Source organism: Physella acuta, unplaced genomic scaffold (genome assembly GCF_028476545.2).
Source record: "Physella acuta isolate Inbredline_101_S28 unplaced genomic scaffold, ASM2847654v3 ptg000087l, whole genome shotgun sequence".
Taxonomy (NCBI): domain Eukaryota; kingdom Metazoa; phylum Mollusca; class Gastropoda; family Physidae; genus Physella; species Physella acuta.
This window is the reverse complement of record NW_026731607.1, coordinates 253,050-262,500: the sequence shown is the minus strand read 5'-3', so window position 1 is coordinate 262,500 and position 9,451 is coordinate 253,050. Positions and strand designations below refer to the sequence as shown.

At 33.2% G+C, this 9,451-nt stretch overlaps 1 protein-coding gene across 1 annotated transcript; it reads right to left on the bottom strand.

Moving 5' to 3' along the window:
- Positions 1-4,553: 4,553 nt before the first annotated feature.
- Positions 4,554-6,677, bottom strand: LOC131927135 (zinc finger protein 429-like). The gene is made up of 4 exons (XM_059282817.1): positions 5,913-6,677; positions 5,201-5,750; positions 4,766-4,999; positions 4,554-4,672 (listed from the first exon to the last, which is right to left on the bottom strand). Exons 1-4 carry the CDS (start codon positions 6,675-6,677, stop codon positions 4,554-4,556), a joined length of 1,668 nt encoding a protein of 555 aa, XP_059138800.1.
- Between the last annotated feature and the right edge of the window lie 2,774 nt (positions 6,678-9,451).

Here is a 9,451-nt window from a genome sequence, read left to right as displayed (position 1 = left end):
TTTTCTATTTTGTTTTGAATTATTAAAACTACTTGTGTTGCATTATTTATTTGCTGAATATATGATTTATCTCGATTTAAAATTGTTATGGATAACATAAGGAAATTGCGCTTAAATTGTCACTAGACTTTTTAATAACTTGTTGCCTCTCTCCTAGATGAGTTGCTGTGGCCAGCTATCGAGCCTCACCTAACAGGGGCTTTTACTTTTTCTTTCAATACTTATAATTTTTCCATGGGCAGTTCTTAAACTATCGCACCAATCCAAAGTTTTGTGAAGGGAGTATGGGGAAAAATCCACCTTTAGTCTGTCCCTTTTCCCAACACTCACACCTGTTCGGTTTGATTTGACCTGCTAACTAAAGTGTCCACAACACGCACTTTGATTGGACCTGCTAACTAAAGTGTCCACAACACGCACTTTGATTGGACCTGCTAACTAAAGTGTCCACAACACGCACTTTGATTGGACCTGCTAATTAAAGTGTCCACAACACGCACTTTGATTGGACCTGCTAACTAAAGTGTCCACACCACGCACACCTGTCCGCTTTATTTGACCTGCTAACTAAAGAGTCCACACCACGCACACCTTTCGGTTCGATTGGACCTGCTAACTAAAGTGTCCACAACACACACACCCTGGCGTATATCTGAATGGTGTTTGCACACGAAAGCTGACAAACTGCGGCAAGGTTTGTGCATCGGGAGACCAGTGTTTCTTCCAGACATTTTTCTCAAGGGGAGAGGGGGGGGCTTGAAATTTTCGGGGAGGGAGCGTGGACTAAATTTTCCGGGAGGGGGCGGACAATGTAAACAATGTAAAAGGTATACATTTTCTATATAAATTCCATTTCGTTCGGAAGGGGGTAGACTTTCTAGGGGGGGGGGGGGCAGATGCCTGGAGACTGTCGCAACACACCGATCGTGTTAAAAATACTTCAAATTTACGCTGTGGATAAAACGCCCTTCAAAACCACTACAGCTGAAAATCGAGCTTGTTACTATTTTATATTCCTTTTGGTATCCTTCACTGTCACACCACAAAGTAGGCTAAGTGTGACTTGTGTGTCTGGAGTTTTGTGGAGAAAGAGATGGGAGTTGTAGAAATCGGCAAAAGTGAAACATGGTGTCGATATTGCGCGACTCACCACAGTAAAACACAAACAATCATTAGTGAGTAAACTGTCCTTTAGAGCAACTCAACACGGTAAAACACAAACAGTCTTTAGTGAGTAAACTGTCCTTTAGAACCTGGCGAACGAACGTGTGTCAGGTGCCCATCACAGCTGGGTGGACTCTGAGTGTATTTCAGGTTAGCAGTCGTATGCTCTACTATCCGACCACAACTTTCCCCATCATTAATAAGAATATTTCTAGTTTTTGGAAGTTGTGTAGCTTAAAAATATTATTTGGACAGATGTACAAAGGAATGTTACTAGGTAGTCCATACTGGCGAAAATTGCGTTTTCAATGTCATTTTTGCGGTATTCAAACATAAAATTTCACTACTTCTAGTTGTACTATAAGAATAAAAATTGTCTGTCAATAAAGCTTGTCTTTATCTGTCAAAATCTTTTATCCTGTAACCCATGTTCGAATGTGTTTTATATTTGTTTGAAAAGTATCAGTTGCGATATAAGTCGATTGCGGTTTCTCACCGTTCATCTGATCGCCATCAAACTTTTGGGAGTTGATAACAACACTGATCTGCGCCAGTATCCTATGAGGTAGATTGAAACACTGACGACAGAAACCATGCTGTTTGTATATAGATCTTTTAATCAGCCACCATCAGCTAACATGACGGAAACAGGAACAGGAAGTCACAAATACATAAAACAAGGGACATCACCCAAAACAACATTATAAATTTAAGATTAATACGAGAAGAGTGAGTTCCCTTGACTTCACAATTCTCAATATATTACATCCTAAAGTCTCCTTTATAAAATATACCAGATCAATTTTTAGATGGCGGTGCAATTTATTAAGATTGTACATGTTTTGACTTAGTTAAAATGTTATATTAGTTGTAAGTGTAAGTGGTACTAGTAGTGTTTCTCATTAATTTTTATATGCATATAGTAACAATGAAGGACAGTTAAGTTGAGAACCACAGTATATCATCTTCATCATTGGATATCTCTACCAGTGTGGCACAAGCAACGAATATTTCATTCAGTAGACCTACTACTACTATTAAGAATATACTATCAAGTATAAATTACTTTTTAAAAAAAGGTGTTTTCAGGTTTTTTCATGTTTCTAGTTATAGATATAGGACAAATAGTATGCCTACACAATAGGCTAGTAGTAAATTTAATATATTTTTAATCACTAAATCAACTGTTTATTCTATAGCTGGAGACATTTATGATGGTCTATCCATAACTTTCCTTACAAAGGAAGGAGGCCATCCACTCCCTACAGTCAGAGGCGTAGCAAGGGGGGACATATGTGTCCAGGCACTGACCTTAGGGGGGGGGGGCAAAATGGGTTGGAAAAACAAATTGAAAGTTTGAGGGGGGGGTGCAAATCAAAAGTTCGAGGGGGGTTGCAAATAGAAAGTTTCCCCGGGCGCCGGGAAGGGTCGCTACGCCTCTACCTACAGTTCCCAAAACAAATCGCTTACTCTTGATGCTCCACAAGATCAAGGTTGAGGGAAACAAGACTTACAAAGATGTGGAGTTGTAGTTCTGAAAACTTTTCCCCCAAAGCAATTATCAACCAGATAGGTTGGAAAAGAAACCAAAGCATGCTGCATCACTTGTGGGCATCAAGTCTTTATTAGACTTCATTACATTATAATCTTACTAAATTTAGATTCTGTTTCTTCTGCGCTAGATAAATGTGGCATTTTTTAAAATAATATTTTAACTCATGTGATTTTTGAAAATAGTGAACACATTCTTCCTGTTAATGTTACCAACACAAAAGTTTTAGAGTTATTCTATGTCCAAAAAAAATGACTCATTTTAGATGACTGAAAAAAATTGGGCATATATATTACAAACTTTGCAGCAACTTTACCAATTTCTACACTTCTATGTTATTTAGTTTAGAAAATATGAGTTTTCAAAAACGACACTTTTTGAAAATCAGTTTTTTAGCAACGCATAACTTTTTTTATTGAGATATTTTTATAAAATTTGTGTCATAGAGCTTACAATTTTACAATTTCTTTCAGGAAATACTCACTACAGAAGTCTGCAATCAATAGTTAATTTTAGTTTGGACTACCTAATGTTACTATTCAAGGTGAAGCACCAGTGATAGCGAGCCAGAAATGTAACATGGTGCAATATTACTATATATAGTGTCTCCCCCACAGCCATGAGAGTACTTGAAATTAAAAAACATAAATAATGGTAATCTGTGATAGTGGTCTTAACAAGGCCAAGGAAAGTGATAATATTAAATATCCCATTTTCTATTTGAAGTTTTGTAATAATAATTTCAACAATTGCTTTATTTTGCATTTAATTATGATGAAGTCATAGGGCCATTAGTAAAAATAGAATCAACTGCATATACTCATTCAATCTGTTTTAGTTGACAGTACCCTAGATTGGACAGGTTAACATTTATTTATTTTATGTTTTGAAATATGTTGAATGAGGAAAGTAACTGTTTTCTTTACATTTTCTCATATATATAATCAGAAGAAAAATATTAAAACAAGTGATAAATTGTCTAATATCAAGGGTCAAACTAAGCCTTTGTTGTCTGCCCTTCAACTACCTGGTATGTTCAGGCATTGCAGCATCACAGGAGGGTAAACACACCCCAGCATTCAAAACACATGGGCCTCATTGTAATTTATGTTAACATACAGATAGTGGTGTATAATGAACATTTTTAAATATATATAGATATTGACATGACAATAATGACAGGTTTTAGCAATTTTAATCTATTTAAAGTTAAATTCAACGTTAACATTTCACTTTAGTGGAAATAAAATATAAATATGCATTCATATTGACATAAGTTTTAGCAATTTTGATTGATTTAAAGATACAATCCATTGACATTTCATTTTCACTTTAGTATATATTATTAAATACAAAATTAAAATATGACTAGGCATATATTGTGCTAAAATAAGATACAAAATGTTAAACTATAACAAATGTAACATATTTATTTTATTTAGCACTAGGAATATAACAGCAGAAAACTATCATGTTAGCTTCAATACTTTATGTAGTAGGCTTATTTGTCTTCTCTCAAGACTCCATTAATAAAAAACTCACTGCATCATCAGCAAGACATCACCACACAGAAATAAGACATTCAAGATACATCATTAACATATATGTAATACATCATTAACATATATGTATCACAAGGGACATAACAATAACGAATTGCGGTAGCTTTAGCCTTTCTTTCCTTCAAATTTAAATATGCTATATAACTGGCGAATTTTCAAGCATTAGAAACTGAAAGTTGTAAGTGTTAAGGATTCATGGTAAATCTCCTGACTGAATTTTATAATGACTAGTTGAAATATTTTTATGAAAAAGTATTTTACGACAAACATTAAATTCATAAGGCTTTTTTTTCTACATGAACCAGTTTATGTGTATTCAAACTAGATTTTCGAGAAAATCTAATATGACAAAGTTCACATTCATAAGGCTTTTCTCCTGTATGAACCCTTTTGTGTGTATGTAAAATAGAACTGTGTGCAAACGTTTTATGACATACATCACATTCATATGGCTTATCTCCAGGATGATATGAATGAACTATTTTATGTTTACTTAAACTACTATTGCGAAAAAATTCTTTTGAGCAAATATCACATTTGTGTGGCTTTTCTCCTGAATGAATTCTTTTGTGTTTACTAAGATAATTTTTGTCTGAGAACTGTTTATGACAAACATCACATTTATATGGCTTATCTTCAGAATGAATTCTTTTGTGTTTACTAATATAATATTTGTCTAAGAACTTTTTATGACAAACATCACATTCATATGGCTTATCTACTAAATGAACATTTTTGTGATGTAATAAATTTATCTTCTGACTAAACTTTTTATGACAAACATCACATTCATATGGCTTATCTTCTGAATGAATATTTTTGTGATGTAATAAATATATCTTCCGGCTAAACTTTTTATGACAAATATCACATTCATGTGGTTTTTCTCCCGAATGAACTTTTTTATGTATGCTTAAATCACAGCCTCTAGAAAATCTTTTCTGACAAACATCACATTCATGAGGCTTTTCCCCTGTATGTACTTTTTTATGTACACTTAAACCAGATCTGTGTGCATACCTTTTATGACAAATAACACATTCATATTGCTTGTCTAATACCAAATGAACTTTTTTCGTCAATAAATCTGGTTTTAAAGTTCTGCTAGTTGATAAAGTTGCTAATTCTAAATCTGTATCTTTAAATGTGGAAAATACTGATTCACCAGCTGAAAATGCTGTCGTAATACCCGGTTCAACTTCTTGAGAAGTTGTAAATGTAATTTTGGGTTTAACATAAGAATGAACTCTTTTGTGTCTACTTAAACTACAATAGTGAGTAAATGTTTCATGACAAACATCACATTCATATGGCTTTTCTCCTGTATGAATTTTTTTGTGTTTACTAAGATAATTTTTGTAGGAGAACTTTTTATGACAAACATCACATTCATATGGCCTTTCTCCTGTATGAATTCTTTTGTGTTTACTAATATAAAATTTGTCTGAGATCTTTTTATGACAAACATCACATTCATATGGCTTATCTTCTGAATGAACATTTTTGTGATGTAATAAATTTATCTTCTGAATAAACTTTTTATGACAAACATCACATTCATGTGGTTTTTCTCCAGAATGAACTTTTTTATGATTACTTAAATCATGGCGTCTAGAAAACCTTTTCTGACAAACATCACATTCATGAGGCTTTTCCTCTGTATGAACTTTTTTATGTGTATTAAAACTAGATCTGTTTTTAAGCCTTTTGTGACAAACATCACATTCATGAGGCTTTTCCCCTGTATGAACTTTTTTATGTACACTTAAACTAGATCTGTGTGCATACCTTTTATGACAAATAACACATTCATATTTCTTTTCTAATACCAAATGAACTTTTTTTGTCAATAAATCTGGTTTTAAAGTTCTGCTAGTTGATAAAGTTGCTAATTCTAGTTCTGTATCTTTAGATGTGGAACATACTGATTCACCAGTTGAAAATGCTGTTGTAACACCAGGTTCAACATCTTGAGAAGTTGTAAATGTAATGTGTTTTACATCATCAAAAGATGAAAAGGTTGACAATTCAGTTTTTATGGTATCAGCATAGGAAAATTCTGGTGTAACAACAGGTTTAACATCTTGAGAAGTTATAAATGTCATGTTCGGTTTAGTGTCCTCATAAGATGAAAATTTTAATTCTGTTTTGATGTCTTTAGAAGCTGAAAATTCTGGAATAACATCATGTGTAACCGCTTGATAAGTTAAAAAAGTCATGTTGGGTTTTATATCATGGGAAGTCAAAAATGTTAATTCTGTTTTTATGCCATCAGAAGATGAAATTAATTTTAATAGATCTTGTTTCAAATCTTCAGAAGTTGAAAATTCTGTTGATTCATTTGAACTGCTATCTACTTCAGTTGAAATAGCAGCTAAATCCTCTGTTTCCTTCTCCATGCTGCTCTGCTACTTATAATTGAACTGCTGATTTAAAAAACAATTTAATTAAAATGTTAAAGTTGGTTGTGATTATATAGCTAAAACAACATGTTAATAGTAAAATAACAGAAATTTTGGCAGATACCAGAAGTTCTATTAATCTGTTTATTTAGTAAGATGTGATTTAAAAATAGAGATTTAGAATTTCCAAAGCTATAAGTAGACCAGGAGCTGCCAATTTTTTAAATATACTTAAAAAATACATAATACATAATTCATTATAATAATAATATATGATGGTGTATTTATATTATTTATTATGAATTAAATTATTGTTAAAATATTTCATTGTTTAAAGTGCATTATTTAAATAATAAAAGAACCAAATGATTTTTTAATTGGTTAGTACACAAATATATGATACAGAATAAATATAATACATATGATGTCAATAATCTAAAACACGGGTTCCCAACCTGGGGGTCGCGACCCCCAGGGGGGTCGCGAAGGTCTTTCTGGGGGGTCGCCAACTGGTATACTAAACCTTAATAATTTGAAACAAAATATAAATATTTAGAAGAATTTTTAAAATTCAGCTTCATTAACATCACTGGAAATGTAATAGAGAAGAAACAAAGCGCACTGGACAAAGCTGTTCTCAGTCACGAATCAATGAAATCTTTAAAACTAAAACGTCATTTGAGGCGAGTCATTCGGAACACACCAAAAAATACATGGCGTTCTTTCGTCGGTAAAAAGCTAGTTGCAAACGCCAGAGACCTGATCGAACAGGAAGTTTTCACCAGCATTAGTGCAAGCATCAAATGAACAAGCAAGCAAAAAAAAAACAATAGGAGAAAATCTCATCAAACGCTGCATGTACGTAAATATTAAATAACACATTTTATTGAAATTAAGCTTTCACCATTGTTTGCTTTTCAAGTTGATAAATCAACAGACGTGAGTTCATGTTCGCAGTTGCTGGTCTGTGTCTATATTCATGCGGATGATAGCAAAGAAGAGTTGCTCTTTTGTGAAGATAGCATGGAGAAAATAAATACCTTTTTTGAAACTGGATGATTAAAATGGGTTAGAACGGCTGTGGGGAGTTTGTACGGATGGCGCGCCATCTATGTTTAGCTCAAAATCGGCCTTTCAGAAAACAGAAAAGATTTAGCTCCCTAACCACTGCCCTAACCAATCGACATCAAGAGTCCATTGCTAGTATAAGTCGTAAATTATATAAAATCTGGAGCCTTCAAAAAACTGAGCAAAAACATTAATATAGATTACGAGGTTCTGCTCTTCTACACTACAGTACGCAGTACACTACATAAATCAAATTGTTCTTGGGAGTGCAAAGAAAACAAGACCTTTTGGTATACTTAAAACGACATAGAGTGATTGAAAAGAGTATCATACCTAGCAGATGAGTTCGAACATCAAGATAAGCTTAACCTGAAGCTTCAGGGAAAATGAACGAATATTATAACTTTCCATGATAATCTCATGGCATTTTTATCAAAGCTGCAAAATCGGTAAAGAGAATAAATCTTGGAAATATTGTAAATTTGAGAAACTCTGCGGTGTGGTAGATGAATCTAATTGTGAGATAATTAAAATTTTGAAAGAAGCGATTTCTGGGCATCTTGAATCTCTTGAAAACGAACTGCATCGCTATTTCTCTGAGCTGAAAAAAGAAGAATCTGCATTTACGCATTACCCATTCTCTTCTTCCCTTGTTGTTGCCAGCATTCCCGATGAATTACAAGATGAATTCTTTGATTTGCAGAATGATTACGAGTAAGATGAAAAACTGCAGACACAATTTTGGTGTAGTATTCACCATTCATACCCAAACGTAAAATTGATTGACTTTTCGAGAATATATTTTCTTCTATTAAAAACAAAATTAAGATAATTATAATGACATAGGTTGGCGCTAAAAAAATTTTTTTTTAAATTATGAACTTAACCACGAAGGTTTAGTGAATAGTATGCAATTTTACTCAAACTATTAAAACAGTTATCAAGAGTAGTTCATATTGAAAGTCTACTAGAAAATCTTATTTTATTGCTTATTAATTTCCCTACTAATTTCGGCTTTTTAATTCTATGGGGGTCGCGGGTCACTTACTTTTTATAAAAGGGGGTCGCCACTCGAAAAAGGTTGGGAACCACTGATCTAAAAAATAACTTTTATTTTACGGGGAGAGGTGGGGGTAAAATTTTTAAAAAGAGAATCAATAGGTCTATATTTAAATTGTAAACAAGTGATCAGTATGTGAAGTGAAGTGACCAGCTTGTGATATAGGTGATCAAAGCTACACTATAAAAAGTACTACACACACATTCTCTATTATGATATTTGTGTGAGCATTTTTTTACATCTTGTCATTAGCTTTCACTTATTTCCTAATTGTATGTTTATTTGTTTTTCTGTGTATTTTCCCCCATCTCTCAATTTGCGTATCTTCCCTGTTTTAGTTCTAAAAAAAACTTTTTTCAAAATAAAACCTCTAGTTTAATTATTTTTAGAGCTTAAATGCTAGGACAGATGAGGTTGACTGAAGGGTGTATGGAAGGGTGTTTGTTTGTCTAACTGTTGTTTGTCATAAGTGTATTAGTGGTATGCATGTAGTGAAGCAGACATAGAATTTGGACCGACATTGATCTATTATCACTTTGAGATGTCAGACAACAAATGGAGACAATCCACGCATGGTAGAGTGTTCATTAAGAAAGGTTTGGGGGCTTAGATGATAATTTCACTCACAAGGCAATTTTTGCCA